This window comes from Bufo bufo, chromosome 1 (assembly GCF_905171765.1).
Source record: "Bufo bufo chromosome 1, aBufBuf1.1, whole genome shotgun sequence".
Taxonomy (NCBI): Eukaryota; Metazoa; Chordata; class Amphibia; order Anura; family Bufonidae; genus Bufo; species Bufo bufo.
In genome coordinates, this window is record NC_053389.1 from 488,717,888 (window position 1) to 488,736,894 (window position 19,007).

Sequence of the window (19,007 nt, forward strand, 5' to 3'; positions counted from 1 at the left end):
AAACTGTATCTAGGTAGTTATTTGGTTCTGATTTATATAGTAAGCTTGGTTTTAGAATTGTATCTGCACAGTAAACTTGGTTTTAGAATTGTATCTGCACAGTAAGCTTGGTTTTAGAAGTGTATCTGTACAGTAAGCTTGGTTTTAGAAGTGTATCTGCACAGTAAGCTTGGTTTTAGAAGTGTATCTGCAAAGTAAGCTTGGTTTTAGAAGTGTATCTGCACAGTAAGCTTGGTTTTAGAAGTGTATCTGCACAGTAAGCTTGGTTTTAGAAGTGTATCTGCACAGTAAGCTTGGTTTTAGAAGTGTATCTGCACAGTAAGCTTGGTTTTAGAAGTGTATCTGCACAGTAAGCTTGGTTTTAGAAGTGTATCTGCACAGTAAGCTTGGTTTTAGAAGTGTATCTGCACAGTAAGCTTGGTTTTAGAAGTGTATCTGCACAGTAAGCTTGGTTTTAGAAGTGTATCTGCACAGTAAGCTTGGTTTTAAAAGTGTATCTGCAAAGTAAGCTTGGTTTTAGAAGTGTATCTGCAAAGTAAACTTGGTTTTAGAAGGGTATCTGCACAGTAAGCTTGGTTTTAGAAGTGTATCTGCACAGTAAGCTTGGTTTTAGAAGTGTATCTGCAAAGTAAGCTTGGTTTTAGAAGTGTATCTGCACAGTAGGCTTGGTTTTAGAATTGTATCTGCAAAGTAAGCTTGGTTTTAGAAGTGTATCTGCAAAGTAAGCTTGGTTTTAGAAGTTTATCTGCACAGTAAGCTTGGTTTTAGAAGTGTATCTGCAAAATAAGCTTGGTTTTAGAAGTGTATCTGCAAAGTAAGCTTGGTTTTAGAAGTGTATCTACGTAGCAAGCTTGGTTCTGGTGGCATATTTATGTAGTAAGTAAGGTTCTGGTATAGCATCAAAATAGTACAATTAGCTCTGATAATGTAAGCTTGCTTCTTGTACTATATCTCTCTAGTAAGTTTGGTTCTGCTGCTGTCTCCATGCAGTAAGCTTGGTTTTGTTACCATATTTATGCAGAAAGCTTGGTTCTGGCACCATACCCATGTAGCACGCTTGCTTCTGGTACTGTATTGCTGTGATTTTGTGAAACACTTTTTATCAGAGGTGGCCAGGTGGCTCACTAAGTGCCCAGCCCACCAGGAATCTGCCCAGTAGGGCAGACTGCCAGTCCAGGTCTGATTGCAGGTAGCTAATAAGTGGAATCATGTCTCTAACAAAGTACATATCTAAACCAAAGAGTCGTACAGTACCTGGTTTCGTGTAACGTTCTCTTCCTGAAGCGGAGAGGAGCAGATGTCAGGTCTTGCTGAGGATTATTCAGAAAGGACGCGTTTACGTTTTGTTCTGGGTCACTAATAACAGCCCTAGAAAAACAACAGCACATACGTACTTTCAGCTAGAAAAGCAAAATGCAAACATTGACATTCTCCTAATTAGAAAGGACTGGCATTAAAAACAATCAAACTATTAGCTGAATACACAAACTTTACAAAAGAGGCTGCTTGCTGTGTTCAGCTATAATTGCTTGCTCATGTCACTAGCTCATTAATCTCCAGAATAGGACTTTTTGCATTGTGGATCTGTTTTTCATTTTATTCCTTCCTTTAATTGCACATGGAGGAGCTATACCACATTATCCCATCTTAGAATCAACAAGCAGCTCTCCCATCTCTATCTGACAATATCTGATTACAAAATGGAAAAGTTTCTCAAGGTCATGAATACACTGGGCAATTTTACACCTTTAAAGGGAACCTGTCACCAGGATTTTGGGTATAGAGCTGAGGACATGGGTTGCTAGATGGCCGCTAGCACATCCGCAATATCCAGTCCCCATAGCTCTGTGTGCTTCTATTGTGTATAAAAAAACAATTTGATACATATGAAAATTAACCTGAGATGAGTCAGAGCTTGAAAATATGACTCTTCTCTGGTCACACAAGTAAGATATGACTCCTTTATGTTAATTTGCATATGTATCAAATCGGGATTGTTACACAATAAAAGCACACAGAGCTATGGGGACTGGGTATTGCGGATGTGTTAGTGGCCATCTAGCAACCCATGTCCTCAGCTCTATACACAAAATCCAGGTGACAGGTTCCCTTTAAGAGTAGCCGTCACCTCTCCAGACACGTCTGTTTTAGTAACTACCTGAATTCCCCATGTAATACCTATTCAGCAGCATCTATTGTTATGACTTTATGTTGTGCCATTGCTCTATTAGGCTACTTTCACATCTGCGTTTTTGCTGGATCTGGCAGGGATCAGCAAAAAAGGCTTTCGTTCTGAACGGATCCGGTTGTATTATCTCTAAAATGACCATTAAAACCAATGGGCGCTGGATCCATTTTCTTTTGTGTCCGAGAAAACGGATCCCGCACCATGGACTTGCATTGTGTTTAATGCCGGATCCGTCTTCATCGGTATCCCATGAGGCACACAAAAATGCTGCTTGCACCATTTTTCTGTCCGCGATGGGAACACATTGCAACGGAACGGAAAGCATACTGGTGCACTCCATTTCGTTCAGTTCAGCTTTGTCCCCATTGACAATGAATGGGGACAAAACTGAAGCGTTTTCCTCTGGTTTTGAGATCCCATGACGGATCTCAATAGCGGAAAGGAAAGCGCATAAGTAGCCTTAATCCTACTACAAGCAGTCTGCAATAAAGGTCCATTTGGGTATTATCATTGGGGATATATGCCCCTTCAATGTCTGACACTGGCAGTGCTGACAGGATAATGCAGACTGTGCAGGGACATCCCCCCAACCAAACCGGTAACTCCCAGCAGGACCTTTATTCTAGAAGTTCCAGAATTGGAATTAGATGGGAATGCTGTGTCATCACAACTCACTTGTCAGGGGAGGGCAGCAATTTAAATGCAGTTAAAATCTGGTCACTTTCCAAACCACTAAAGGGATTTGATCCTTTGGTTCTGCCAAATGTTAGGCTCTGCTTACACTTATTCATTTTGCTATGTACGTCATTGCCCTACAATGTAAGTTTTTTTTTACCAGTTATAACAACACAGCGGACTTCCATACCTGTTGGAAAGGAAACTAATGTTTTTTTAGGGGGAAAAACCCCAATTCCAGATGTTAGGAGAAAGTGGTAAGAATTATGGAATGCAACACACACATGTTTTGTGCTAGAGAATGGAGACACCGGAGGCAGCGTGGCAAACCGGAGCGGTGGAAGCGGGTAAGTATGAATCCTTAGCTTAGTGGTGCAGGCTACTGGCACTTATTACCGGAAAACCCCTTCAAAGCCCCCTTTACACATACTCATATGGCAACAAAAACATGCATTTTTGCATATTACATGCATTGTTATGGCCTTTTTACTTAAAATGTGTGAATTGCATTCATTTTTCCCCTATAGAGAAGAGGATGGAAAAATGCCTGCAAAAATGTCATTGCTACCACATGCTGCATTTAAAAAAAAATACACAAATACACTATAGATACAAATAAACACACCCTAATTGAAAAAAAGGCACTCCTAAAAAACACGTGTGTACTGCATTCCATAATTCTTCCCACTTCCTGCTAACATCTGCTCCGTGGGCAGGCTGTTGGCACTTAGTAAAATGTCATTCTTACTGGAGAACCCCTTTAAGGCTATGCTGCTCATAAAGAAACACCTCTATGTTTTCTAATTTTATGAAATAACATTTTTGGTACTACTGTATATGTTATTTATATGTTGTTAAAAGACACATGTCTCCAGAGCAGGGGCCCCTATAAATTATGACATATGCCCAATATTTTACCAAAGATCAAATAGTGGGCACAATTGAATTCACTAAATGACACCAAAAATGCAAAATCAGGGCCCTCTCTCACTTTTTCCCAGCCATTAGACATATGCTTTGAGCCACAGATGTAGAGAAGTGATTAACATGGCCCTCTCGGCTCTATGGGATAAATTAGGACACAGAAAGGACCTAAGGCTGGGTTTACATGTTGAGGTTTTATGATGTTTCACCGGTCCTCTGTTACCCATCTGTCATCGTCCACAGACAAGGTCACGTGCGCCACTGTAGCCAATGATGGACCACAGAGGTGTCATCATGTCACATCACTGCTGCAGCCAGCATTGGGAGGCAGCAGGGTACGTGAGGCCATCAGTGCAGACGTTAACAGACAGGGACTGAAAGACCACTGAAGAGAAGCAGGAAGCCAGGGAGCAGGAACGAAGCGATGGGGAGCAGGTCAGCATTCATTTATGATTTATCAAGTATTCCAGGCTGGAGAGAAAACAAATAAAAAACTTGGACAACCCCTTTAACCACCTAACTGTTTTGCCCAAGTCCAGCTCGGGGAGTGGGAAAAGTAGCTAACTGGAGGCGGGAGGAGGGCTGCTTTAGATGCTGCTATCTCCTGAATGGTAGCAGCTAGAAACATGCAACTGGTCTTGTTTGAAAGCTGATATTCCAGGCTTTCATACCAAGTCCAGCAACAGAGGAGAAATCACTGTTAGAAATCGAGTCGGGAATAATCGCGGTAAAACCTGTTTTTACTTTCACTATCAGCTGCATTCATGGCATCCCGATTTCTATCAGTTATATCTTCCCCTGGTCTGAACATATTGCTGTCATTCTGGTAATATCTGAAAGCTTGGAATGCAAGCTTTAAAACAAGACAGTTGCATCTATCTAGCTGCTACCATTCGGGAGATAGCAGCATCTAAAGCAGCCCTCCCCCTCCTGCTTGAAAAAGACCACACAGGTCGAAATGTCGCATTTTTGCTGGTGAAGAAACCTTTGGAAATTCAAGGCTGGAGAGTGCTGCGGTTTTCTTTACAAGTGCACCCCCTCCAGTTAGCTACTTTTCCCACTGCTGGAGCTGGACTGGGGGGTTAAAGATGTACTGGAATAAACGTATAGGGAACTGTTCAGACGAGTTAACATATTTGCTGTGATACAGCACTTCGGAAAGAAAAGTTAATACCTAGAAAGATGGTCTATCATAACTTGCTCTACAACAGATTGCTTCCTCCTCTCTGCAGCCAGGTCCTCCTGCAACAAGAAAAAAGAAAACAAGTAAAAACATTCAATTAGCAGAAAGTAGGATAATCAGGTTGTGGAGCATCACAAGACAGGGCTGAGATTTACAAGTGACATGGGGATTTCATTCTGCTACTCCATGGAAGCTCTGTGCTTCCAAGGCTTCTGCCAGACACCCGTCACGAGCAAAGGATCCAGGCATATCCTAAAGCAGCTGAAATGTCAGCAACATCTCCAATTAAACTCAAAATCACACAGTAAAAAAAAAAAACACACTAAATCCCTTCAGCATTTGGACATCTATAGCACATTGCTTAGCAGTGCATAAAAGTGCACGTACACTAAGCAAGACTAAGCAGTGCCGTCTGTTATTGCACCTTCCAGCACTGAAGAATCCCCTTATGAAGTCTGTACAGCAGGCGCGTTCTTACATAATACGGACAAAAGTGATTTATTAGCACCAAAATAGCAAAGGATAAGGTTAACCTGACATTTTCTCAGAGTTATTATTGTGTAAAGGTTACATACAGTATGGTCCAAGGTGGACATGCAGCATAAACAACCTGGATCCTGATGTCCATTTTGATATATCGCTATTAAAGGGAGATTCCTCAACAATGTTTTTTCACACATGCTGTTTTTTTGGAAAGTTTTTGATGTTTTTCAGCCAGAGGTGGATTCAACAGGAATGGAAAATATAAAAGATGGACTTCTAATTCTCCTTCCTGTTGGATACACTTCTGGCTTTGGCCCAAAAACTGCAGTGTTTTTGTGTAGGAAACCACCCTAAAAGCAATCATATCAATCCTGAGCCCAGAATATTCACATTTTATCAATGCCACCTTACCATTATTCTTGCCATATAAACATACAGATTATTATTATTTGAAATGAATGCATCATTGCAGATGTTTAATGGGGTGTTCCCATTTCAGATATTGATCACATATATTTCCAAAAATATCCTAGTAGAGGCTCAGCTATTTCAGGCAGTGCTATAGCGGTTGCTCATCATTTACCGCTATGGGACTTTAGAAGATAGTTGCACTTGCTCGGCTATTTTTGTAAACTCCCACAGCAGTGAATGGAGAGCAAGCCACGCATGGGCAGTGTGCTCTACTTCACTTCAGGGGCCTCATTCTGTAGATAGGAGCGGATCCCAGAGGTGGGACCCGCACCTATCTGACATTGATGGCATAATCCTAGTGATGTGTCATCAAGGTCTGAGATGGGAATACCCCTTTAGGTGTCCATAGGGACTTGAGGTAGAAATACCAGGAAGTAGATGTTAGCTGGGAATTGCTCTCATGGAAAATGCAAGCAAATGACCTACGGCACGGTTAAAGGGGTATTCCCATCTCAGAATGGCCCCTAGGAAAATTAAAGTGGCTACTTTATTTGGTTGCCATGGGCAACTATTCAGCTTTTGTTTAACACCAGTCTTGATACATCTCCTACTATATAAAAAAAACTATGTAACTGTATACTGTGTCTAGTGTGTCATGTTGGCATGCATTTGACATGTTTCCATTAAGATCCTGTTCTTAACCCCTTAGGGACTAGGCTCATTTTCACCTTAAGGACCAGGCCATTTTTTGCAAATCTGTCCAGTGTCCCTTTATGTGGTGATAACTTTAAAGGGATTCTGTCATCAGATTTAACCCCTCTAACCTAAACATATACTCATGTCCAGACTAATACGAAGAATCCTAAGCTGACCTTATTAAACCTCACTGTGGCTCTATTTGCCCAAAAAAAATGGTTTTTATAACCTGTCAATCACTTACTTAAGGTGCCCAAGGGGAGGTCCGTTAATACAGGGAGCCCGGCCGCACCCCACTCGCCGTCCGGTGCTCAGCGCCGCCTTCCCTGTCTTCAGCGCCGCCTTCCCTGTCTTCAGCGCCGCCTTCTACAGCTCAGTGCCGCCTCCGCAATCCTCCCGGTCTCTCTGCCAGATCCCGCACCTGGGCACTAGGCTCAGCCTGATGCGCCCGTGCGGACTCCTGGCAGCCAGCCTGATGCGCACTTCGCTCAACCCTGATATGATCTGCACATTGGCTGAGCCTAGTGCGCAGGCGCGGGATCTTGCAGAGGGACGGGGAGGATTGTGGAGGCGGTGCTCAGCTATAGAAGGCGGCGCTGAAGACAGGGAAGACGGCGCTGAAGACAGGGAAGGCGGTGCTGGGCACCGGATGGCGAGTGGGGTGCGGCCGGGCACCCTGTATTAACGGACCTCCCCTTGGGCACCTTAAGTAAGTGATTGACAGGTTATAAAAACCAGTTTTTTTGGGCAAATAGAGCCACAGTGAGGTTTAATAAGGTCAGCTTAGGATTCTTCGTATTAGTCTGGACATGAGTATATGTTTAGGTTAGAGGGGTTAAATCTGATGACAGAATCCCTTTAAAGTTATCACCACATAAAGTGACACTGGACAGATTTGCAAAAAATGGCCTGGTCCTTAAGGTGAAAATGAGCCTAGTCCCTAAGGGGTTAAGAACAGGATCTTAATGGAAACATGTCAAATGCATGCCAACATGACACACTAGACACAGTATACAGTTACATAGTTTTTTTTATATATATAGTAGGAGATGTATCAAGACTGGTGTTAAACAAAAGCTGAATAGTTGCCCATGGCAACCAAATAAAGTAGCCACTTTAATTTTCCTAGGGGCCATTCTGAGATGGGAATACCCCTTTAACCGTGCCGTAGGTCATTTGCTTGCATTTTCCATGAACCTGTTTTTGGGCAAATAGAGCCACAGTGAGGTTTAATAAGGCCAGCTTAGGATTCTTATTATTAGTCTGGACATGAGCATATGTTTATGTTAGAGGGGTTAAATCTGACAGAATCCTTTTAAAACGCTTCGACTTATCAAGGCCATTCTGAGATTGTTTTTTCGTCACATATTGAACTTCATGACACTGGTAAAATGGAGTAAAAAAAAATAATTTTTATTTATAAAAAAAAATACAAAATTTACCAAAAAGTTGGAAAAATTTGCAAATTTTTAAATTTCAATTTCTCTACTTCTATAATACATAGTAATACCTCCAAAAATAGTTATTAGTTTACGTTCCCCATATGTCTACTTCATGTTTGGATCATTTTGGGAATTATATTTTATTTTTTGGGGATGTTATAAGGCTTAGAAGTTTAGAAGCAAATCTTGAAATTTTCAAAAACCCACTTTAAAGGACCAGTTCGGGTCTAAAGTCACTTTGTGAGGATTACATAATAGAAACCACCCAAAAATGACCGCATTCTAGAAACTTCACCCCTCAAGGGAGATACAATTTAAAAAGTTCACTTTTTTGACAGATTTTCCATTTTAATATTTTTTTTCCAGTTACAAAGCAAGGGTTAACAGCCAAATAAAACTCAATTGCAAAATACAAATGCAATAGCACTCTGCAACCAGCATTCTGCCCTGCCTCTATGCTGGATGAGGCATTGGTGTACATTTTGGCCAAAGCGTAATAAGCCACTCACCACGTCAAGGTCGCCTCTATGAGTGGTCCCTAACACTAGTTCCTACCTGTTCATGGGCCATGACAGCCACACAAAGTCCAGGGAATGCAGGTGCAGCATGCACGCCAAGCACACTCTGCTTTTAACCCCATCCGGTGCCATTACAGCTTTTATCGGATCCAGGGATGCAAGTACCAACATGCATGCTGAGCCCACTATATACTTCTCCTGGAGCCAAATGGCTACTGGTAGGTGCTATATAAGCAGACTCAGTTTTATACTGACTTTAAAACCAGCCTCCAGGACAGATTGACTGGTCAGGTGTGCATGACTCCATGGAGATCGCCATGCCTCCAATATATACTACAAAGATGTAGGTGATTGGGTCAGCACAACCCGTATGTAGGTGCATATCACTATGGCGAAATACATATACAAACGCAAAATACAAATGCAATAGCACTCTGCAACCAGCACTCTGCCCTGCCTCTATAACTGAACAGAACAAAATGCTCCAAAATGCATGTTGCAGTTTGCTTTCCATCATGAGATGCGGTGCCAGACGGAACCGTCATGACCCACAATGCAAGTCAATAAGGACCGATCCGTTTTCTCTGACACAATCTGACACAATAGAAAACGGATAATACAACCGGATCAGTTCATAACGGATGCAGACGGTTGTATTATCAGTAGCGGAAGCGTTTTTGCTGAACCCTGCCGGATCCAGTAAAAACGCTAGTGTGAAAGTAGCCTTATTTTATATTGAAGTTTTGGTCAGTTGGGTTCCTGCTGCGGAGACTCCAACTGATCACTAAAACAAAGAGGCTATGCCCCTTTTCTGTCTTTTAGGCTTGACACACAGACTTTCTCTGAATCTGTACGCTACTCTGTCCACTTTACAAGGAAAACGGAGTAAAGCTGACCAGAAACCGAGGGGCCTTTTCACCTTTGTTTTAGTGATCATAGAGATCTCTGCACCCAGACCCCACCAATCAAAACTTCATGTCACTATAACATGTCAGAACGTTGTTAAATAGTAGTCACCTTTTAAAGAAACTGTGCCAAATTATCCCCTATCCACAGGTAAGAAAAGAAACTGATTGCGGGGGCCACAGCGGTCAGACATCCTGAGAATGAGGGTCCTGTTCCCCATCTGATGGATTGGCAGGTCGAGCATGTGCCCTGCCACTGGTTTCCGTTTGTGAGATCCGTTCAGGGATCTCACAAACGGTCCAAAACGGATCAGTTTTGCCATTAATGCATTCTGAATGGAAAAGAATGGATCCGCTCAGAATGCATCAGTTTGCCTCCATTTGGCTCCGTTCCACCTCCATTCCACTTTGGAGGCGGACACCAAAACGCTGCTTGCAGCGTTTTGTGTCCGTCTGACGAAACTGAGCCAAACGGATCCGTTCTGACACACAATGTAAGTCAATGGGGACGGATCCGTTTTCACTGACACACTATAAAACTGATCCTTCCCCCATTGACTTTCAATCGTGTTCAAGACGGATCCGTCGTGGCTATGTTAAAGATGATACAAACGGATCCGTTCTGAACGGATGCATGCGTTTGTATTATCTAATGGATGCGTTTGTGCAGATCCATGACGAATCCGCACCAAACGCGAGTGTGAAAGTAGCCTTATATTAAGGCCTCATGCACACGACCGTGCTGTTTTTTGCGGACCGCAAACCGCGGATCCGCAAAAAATGGAAGCTGCCCGTGTGCCTTCCGTAATTTGCGGAACAGAACGGGCGGCCCATTGTAGACATGTCTATTCTTGTCCGCAAAACGGACAAGAATAGGACATGCTATATTTTTTTTGCGGGGCCTCGGAACAGAGCAACGGATGCGGACAGCACATGGACTGCTGTCCGCATCTTTTGCGACCCCATTGAAGTGAATGGGTCCACACCTGAGCCGCAAAAAATGCGGCTCGGATGCGGACCCGAAAAACGGTAGTGTGCATGAGGTCTAAGACTGGGATTCATATTCTTAGACAGCGCAAAGTTTGACAGTAATAGTAAATCTGCCTCAGTGTTTCATGGAAGCAGATTTCTGTCTACATGGCATGACCTGCTGCCCAGAAACCATGATTTAGATCAGTGATGCTTTCACCCCATGAGCAAGCGTTTCCTCGTTCACTGGGTTAACAGCGGCACCTTTAGACAGGGCAATTTTTGGGAAGGAGCATTCCTAGGAACACTCCTTCCTGATAATTGCTGCAATTGTACAGCATATCATAGAGACAGTAGGACTTATTTATCAAACCTGTGTAAGAAGAAGACTGGTCTTATTGCCCATACCAACCAATCAAGAACACGGGCACCTCCAGGCAGTGGACGGAGACTGGCGGTTACTGCTAGCACATTATTACTACTAAAGAGAATGGTTTACATATGAGGTGACATGGTTTATAAGAAGTAGCCATACCTTATTTTTTATAATGCTTTTCCCATAACTGCACTTACTTACATGACAATTCCTAGTACGCGGTATAAGGACAGATGTTTCAGTGGATTGTAACAGCACGTATAATGTATATATAAGACTTACAGCTTCCAGCTTCCTCAGGCCATGCTGTGCTGTGTACGGTTTACTGGTGTAGCAGCGCTGAAGGTAGACTTTATCATCAAATGGTGTTGTCATAGCAAAACCTCCATCCTCAGGTCTTCCACCCTGCTGAGAACACAACAGCAAATCACTTTACGGGTTAATTGGATTCTGTTATAAAATGCAGCACACGATAGTAGACCCTGGCCTAGTGTACAGAGCTAATGCTGTGCAGAATAAATCATCATTAAAGGGGTTTTCTGAGACTTAACTACTGATGAACTATCCTATCGATGGGGGTCCGGCACAGGGGACCCCTGCTGAGCAGCTGTTCGAGAAGCAGCGCTCGCAGTAGTCAAGTGACGACACGTCATCGGTCATGTGGCCTAGGGGCGGCTCAGCCCCATAGAAGTGAATGAGGCTGTTATACCAAGCACAGCACCTATACTATGTACAGTGCTAAAAGAAGACCTGGTGCCTTCTCAAACATCGGTGGGAGTCCTGGGTGTCGGACCCCCACCTATGAGATACTGATGGCCTATCCTGAGGATAGTTCATCAGTATGTACATCTCAGAAAACCCTTTTAAGCCTTTTCATTACATATGAACTACATATGGTGCATCAATACTGAGAAGCATCCTACTGTCTATACTCTCCTTTATACTACAGGTCCTTCTCAAAAAATTAGCATATTGTGATAAAGTTCATTATTTTCTGTAATGTACTGATAAACATTAGACTTTCATATATTTTAGATTCATTACACACAACTGAAGTAGTTCAAGCCTTTTCTTGTTTTAATATTGATGATTTTGGCATACAGCTCATGAAAACCCCAAATTCCTATCTCAAAAAATTAGCATATTTCATCCGACCAATAAAAGAAAAGTGTTTTTAATACAAAAAAAGTCAACCTTCAAATAATTAAGTTCAGTTATGCACTCAATACTTGGTCGGGAATCCTTTTGCAGAAATGACTGCTTCAATGCGGCGTGGCATGGAGGCAATCAGCCTGTGGCACTGCTGAGGTGTTATGGAGGCCCAGGATGCTTCAATAGCGGCCTTAAGCTCATCCAGAGTGTTGGGTCTTGCGTCTCTCAACTTTCTCTTCTCAATATCCCACAGATTCTCTATGGGGTTCAGATCAGGAGAGTTGGCAGGCCAATTGAGCACAGTAATACCATGGTCAGTAAACCATTTACCAGTGGTTTTGGCACTGTGAGCAGGTGCCAGGTCGTGCTGAAAAATGAAATCTTCATCTCCATAAAGCTTTTCAGCAGATGGAAGCATGAAGTGCTCCAAAATCTCCTGATAGCTAGCTGCATTGACCCTGCCCTTGATAAAACACAGTGGACCAACACCAGCAGCTGACATGGCACCCCAGACCATCACTGACTGTGGGTACTTGACACTGGACTTCAGGCATTTTGGCATTTCCCTCTCCCCAGTCTTCCTCCAGACTCTGGCACCTTGATTTCCGAATGACATGCAAAATTTGCTTTCATCCGAAAAAAGTACTTTGGACCACTGAGCAACAGTCCAGTGCTGCTTCTCTGTAGCCCAGGTCAGGCGCTTCTGCCGCTGTTTCTGGTTCAAAAGTGGCTTGACCTGGGGAATGCGGCACCTGTAGCCCATTTCCTGCACACGCCTGTACACGGTGGCTCTGGATGTTTCTACTCCAGACTCAGTCCACTGCTTCCGCAGGTCCCCCAAGGTCTGGAATCGGTCCTTCTCCACAATCTCCCTAAGGGTCCGGTCACCTCTTCTCGTTGTGCAGCGTTTTCTGCCACACTTTTTCCTTCCCACAGACTTCCCACTGAGGTGCCTTGATACAGCACTCTGGGAACAGCCTATTCGTTCAGAAATTTCTTTCTGTGTCTTACCCTCTTGCTTGAGGGTGTCAATGATGGCCTTCTGGACAGCAGTCAGGTCGGCAGTCTTACCCATGATTGCGGTTTTGAGTAATGAACCAGGCTGGGAGTTTTTAAAAGCCTCAGGAATCTTTTGCAGGTGTTTAGAGTTAATTAGTTGATTCAGATGATTAGGTTAATAGCTCGTTTAGAGAACCTTTTCATGATATGCTAATTTTTTGAGATAGGAATTTTGGGTTTTCATGAGCTGTATGCCAAAATCATCAATATTAAAACAAGAAAAGGCTTGAACTACTTCAGTTGTGTGTAATGAATATAAAATATATGAAAGTCTAATGTTTATCAGTACATTACAGAAAATAATGAACTTTATCACAATATGCTAATTTTTTTAGAAGGACCTGGATAACACTAAGAAATGGGTCACAATGTGTGTAGTTTCTACATATAAACCTTTAAAAAGGAAGAAATCTGACAACCATCAGAGCAAAAAATAAAAATAAATGGACTATTACATCCCTAGCATATCCCTCACTGCCACTCTCGTTCTCCTGGTCGGGCTCTGTTGACCCAGTGGCAATGGTTGTGTCACATCGACCACTGCAGGCAATCACTGGCCTCAGAGGCGCCTTGCTTGAGGTCGGTGACTGGCCGCAGCGGTCACATGTGGTCGACATGACATAACCACTGCAGCCCGGAGGGGAAACTGGAGCCGTGGTTCAGGATCTGCTAGGTAGGTAATAGTCTATTTATTATTTCAGGCAGATACTGAGTGTTTCTTCCTGAAACTGGACACATGTAAACTGTAATATCATAATGACTAGCTTACATGAATAAAAACACATATAAAAGTTATCTAAAAGCCTCCATATTCTTTGTAAAAAAAAGAAAACATAAACTACTTCGCCTTTGATGCTGCCATAAAAAAAATAAATCACATTAAGCTTTACCTTGACTTAAAAACCCATACCGGAGCGTCGGAATCCATTTACCATATTTTCAAGAAGCCATTATCGCTGAGCTTCACATCAATACTTATTAGTATAAAGAACATGTTCAGTAATGACAAGGCAATGAAAATTGCTACTGCTTATTAATAATAAATGTAGACTTAGTCTTAATTGTGACTAGGGTGAAGAGAGATAGTCGCCTGCATGTATCAAATACAATGAGCGATGAGTTTTCTGAAAATGGAAGCGCACACTGCCCCCCATTTTCTGTATAATTTACTATCGATATACAGTTCACTTTGCAAAAAAATGCCTCGTGTATTTCATACACATTAGATGGTCAGCCCCTTCCACCGAAATCGACAGATTTGGCCAACATAGAAACATAGAATGTGTCGGCAGATAAGAACCATAATTATAATATGTATAGCCATCTTAAAGGGTTTGTGCCATGAAACATATTCTCCATTTTTCAAACTACCATGTTATTAAACATTTAGTATAGCCAGTGACTTATTCAATAAAATGTATCTGTATAGCGCCACCTGCCCTTTGTTCTTTTCCTTATTATTTGTTTGTCTCATTGATGGTCGCATGCGCTCAGTTTAAATCTTCAACTGCCACCAGCCATGTGTTCTGTTAGAAGCTGTGGCAGTTACGAGGAGAGAGCTGCAGCAGAAAGGATACGCCCTCTGAGCTGCCAGGCTGAAGATAATCTAGCAGAGCAATTGGAACCATGGATGTGGGGATCTCTGGAACCATGTGAGGTACAGGGCTGGTTCTAGCTTTGTTAGAAAGAGATTGTCATGTCCTATATGATGTCTGATCTTAATTTTTTTAGGGAGGTGAGACGATCGGATAGACTTGTTGCACATGAGGCTATCTGACAGGTCTCTCTGTTTTCCTCTATGTAGGTTGTTGTTTGGCAGGATCTCACCTCTCCTCAGGTGCCGCTCGTATCAGTAATGAGGCTTTATTTAGATCTACCTCACACTGCTGACCATGCGGTTGATAGGTTCTGCTTGGAGTTGCTAGTGCTGGTTTGTCTTGGATCTCCTGCTTCTCGATACATCTCTAAGCTAAGTACTTGTTGCCTTCCCTGTTTCTTATTATCTGGTGTGTGTTGTTTCAGGGAGACGCAGGTTCCTTCATTCTGGAAGGAACCAGCCGTCTCATCCCCTGCTACCTATCCTAGGGCTCGTCAGTTTTAGCAGGGGATTAGGTATCCGGTGTATGAGTATTTCCACCATCAGGATCTGCTCATACTGGCAGGAGTTAGGGAAAGGCCTAGGGATTACTAGGAGGTCACCATCCCTCTTCCTTAGCTTTTGAGGCCTAGATTGTTGTCTATTCGTTGTGGTGTGTATTTGGTGTTTTCCCTTCCCCTTAATCTGTGAAAGATAACCCCTTTAAAGTTCCCACATCATAACTGGTGCTTAGTTAAGAATGTGTCTGATAACTCGCTTATAGGCTAACCTTAAAGAGACGTTTCATCAAATTTTTTAATTACATATTAACAATTTATATGGGAATCTTATAATATTTTGAAGTCACCCCATGTATTCTATTTCTTGTCCAGGCTCTTCCTCTTTGTTTGGAATTTTAGCATGACAGAGAGTCCCACTTAAAGGAAATCTCCATCTTCTTTTTCTCTAATGTTTTTATATTCTGATTACACATTTTTCTTTCTGTTTCTTGACCATCATTATGGGTGACCATCTTGCCTGAGCTGTTCTTAACAGCATTTACACAGCATTAAAAAAAAATTGCTTTACGGCAGCCACAATGGTCAGGAAGGGACCTCATTGACTTCATTGGGAAAATTTTCTAGGCATGCTCTGTGACCTGTGCAGAGGTCATTGTACAAGGAAAGAAGAGATAAGATTTGACAAATCACTTAAGGTCCTATTACACAGGCAGATTATTGTTAAAATGATCACTAACGAGCAGTGTAATACTGCCGCCGATTACCCGATGAATAAGCAAACGCTTATTCATTGGCTAATCGGGATCTTCAACATGTTAAAAAATTCTGGTCTGCCGGCGGCAGATCGCACCATGTAATAAACGCTCTACTGCCGGCAAACAATGAGACAGTATAGGGACAAGCAATTCATTAGTGATCGCTCATCCCTATACTGAGGAGGAGATTGCTGCATGTATCAGGCAGGCTTCCCTCTTGACAATCGTCTGCTCTATCTAATCGCAAACGATCTTTCATCAGATAATTGGGATCTTTTAACATGTCGAAAAATCCTGGTCTGCCGGCAAACAATGAGACAGTATAGGGACGAGCCATGCATTAGGGATCACTCATCCCTATACTGAGGAGGAGATGGCTGCATGCAATAGCAGAGAGTTGAATAAGGAGGTCGCTGGTGACAGATTCCTTTTAACTGTAACTGCATAAATTGCTATGCACTGAGCGCCCCCTGGGGGTGGCAGCAGACAGCCGACTTTGTAATAGATCGGAAGCAGGAGATTTATCAATGTATTTATGCCAGAATGAGCGTCATATTTATGAAGCACCTGTTCCACTTACTGACATAGAAGTTGAATAAAGTGGGTGAAGCCAAAGATGACTTTTTTATTCTGATTTTTTGTAATTAAAGGATTTTTTTTAGATATTTTTATGGATGACCTATTCAAGCATAGGCTTGACAAAGGCTGTATATCAGCCGAAACGTTGCTGCTATGTATTTTGTTGCTTTGAAGTCCCAATAAAAGACGATGATGTGAGATGCTGCTGACACCGTCTGCATTTATCCATATATTCTGGCCATTGGATCCAGGCCATTGGTGAGGCTGTTGCATCTATAAGGATACATCAACAAGGACCGAGTGGTGCTGCTTCTACATTTTGTTTGTTGCCATTCTCTAGATAGGTCATCAGTATCTGATTGGTGGAGGTCTGACACCCGGGATCCCCCATTGACCAGCTGTTTGAGAAGGTACCAGAGCTTGCAGTAGCACCACGGCCTTCCTGCAGCTTTCCCTATGCTATGTGATGTCACGTTGAAGTGACTGGGGCTGAGCTGCGATACCAAGCCCAGTCGCTATCAAACGGACGGGTTTGTGCTTGGTGAGCTGAGAGAAGGCCACGGAGCTACTGTGAGCGCTGGTGCCTTCACAAACAGCTGATCAGCGAAGGTCTCAGGTGTTGGACCCTCACAAATCAGATACTGATGACCTAGCCAAAGGATAGGTCCTCAGTAAAAAATATCTTTAAAAAAAAATAAAAAAATAAAAAAAGGTTTAAAATTTAGTCTGCTTAATAAAAAAATAAAATAAAAAAATTCATCAGAAATCAGGAGCATTGCACTTTGGCTGGTAGTGACTGGCGCAGATCTACTGGGGACCTGGGTGGGGCAGGGGAAACCACACTAAGTTTTGCTATTGGGCCTTATGAGATCTGCGTATGGTCCTTCGATCAACATGTACATGTAATAAATTACTTCATGCATAAACGTATTTGTCTTGCCCCACTCAGTCATCCGCAGGAAGGATATTCCTGTCAATATTTGTTTAAGCTGAATGATATAAGTACAGGTGAAAAATTTGAATATCGTGCAAAGTTCATTTATTTCAGTAATGCAACTTAAAAGGTGAAACTAACATATGAGATATCTCACTTTGCATGTAATGAGTCTATTTCAAGCCTTTATTTGTTATAATTTGGATGATTATGGCTTACAGCTTATGAAACCCAAAGTCACAATTTTGAGGTCCCCTTTGCTCAGGGGGTATGGAATAATTAGCTGACTAGAGTGTGACACTTTGAGCCTAGAATATTGAACCTTTTCACAAAATTCTAATTTTAAGCTGCATTAATGCAATTCCTTTTAAGTTGCATTACTGAAATAAATGGACTTTTGCACGATATTCTAATTTTTGGAGTTTCACCTGTACATGTGTCATTCACATACATGTAAAGACGTGAACTACAGATTCACCTCATGTCTATTATCCTGTCTTGCAGATTGCTGTTTATTCTTTTCTCTCATCGTATATTGCTTGTAGCTATTCTTCATATCCTCCTCATACTGCTGATACTTCAAGCGGAATCTGTCGGATGCTGACGGTAAATTCTCCGGAACGGTTTTCAACTGTGTTAGAGAAATCTGGTAGTCACAGAAGAATGACAGCGTTAGGCACAGGTGACTACGCTAAAAAAAAAAACTTAAAAAAAAGAAAGAAACATAGACAATTATACTTTCCCTCATATAATATCTGCAGTGTCTAGTTGGCGGAGGATTTGGATAGGAAGATGCCGTCCTATAGCGGATGTGCTGCGGATTTCACCTTATGCACAGCGGGTCAGTTCCCACACAGATTCTGTCCACACCATTGGATCAGATTTGTTAAAATCTCATTCACGTTGCTTGTACTATGATACCCTGAGGTTTTCCGCCTGCAAAATCCAGACAGAAACTAGGCAGCGTATCCATGTGTGAACATATCCTTAGACAGCACCACATATGGTCAAGTCCTTTAGAATGAGACCATTAACGTGTACCTGTACTTTTAACATGTCATAGTGAACTATCAAAGGTGTTAATCGGTGGAGGTCCGAGTGTGGACACCCTCGCCTAGCACAGAGCACTATCTCTCCTCGCTGCTGAAGACAGGCTCAACAGAAGGTCTACGAGTCTCCAGTCCCAGACAGTGCTCGGTCTGAGTGACTTGTTCTCCTGGTTTTAGGGATCATGGGGTCTCTGGACTCAGACCCACACTAATCAAAACTTTTGAAATGTCACATAACATTTTGTTAAAAATAGATAGCCTTTTTACTCTGGATAACAGTGGAGGGTCTCAAGTGGGAATATATGGATAAGGGCTTGTTCACACGACCGGGTGAAGCCCGTGCCCGTGCTGTGGACCGCAAATTGCGGTCCGCTAAGCACGGGCAACTGCCGTGTGGCAGCCGCATAGGGATCGCGGCCCCATTCACTTGAATGGGGCTGCGATCCCTCCGTTCCGCAAAAAGATAGAGCAAGCTCTACCTTTTCGCGGTGCTGAAGCACGGAACGGAACCTCAGAGAGCACTCCGTAGTGCTTCCGTAGTGCTCCGTTCCGTGGTTCCGTTCCGCATCTCTGGATTTGCGGACCCATTGAAATGAATGGGTCCGCATCCGT

General features: G+C 42.7%; 1 protein-coding gene across 1 annotated transcript in view; it reads right to left on the reverse strand.

The window, feature by feature from the left end:
• CAPS2 (calcyphosine 2) overlaps positions 1-19,007 on the reverse strand; it is a 120,670-nt gene that overhangs the window by 76,968 nt on the left and 24,695 nt on the right. Inside the window, exons 6-9 of the mRNA XM_040410028.1 lie at positions 17,825-17,992; positions 11,053-11,178; positions 4,962-5,029; positions 1,255-1,368 (exon numbers count right to left, since the gene is read on the reverse strand). Of these exons, the coding sequence (XP_040265962.1) occupies positions 1,255-1,368; positions 4,962-5,029; positions 11,053-11,178; positions 17,825-17,992 (476 nt within the window). The remainder of the gene's footprint in view (positions 1-1,254; positions 1,369-4,961; positions 5,030-11,052; positions 11,179-17,824; positions 17,993-19,007) is intronic.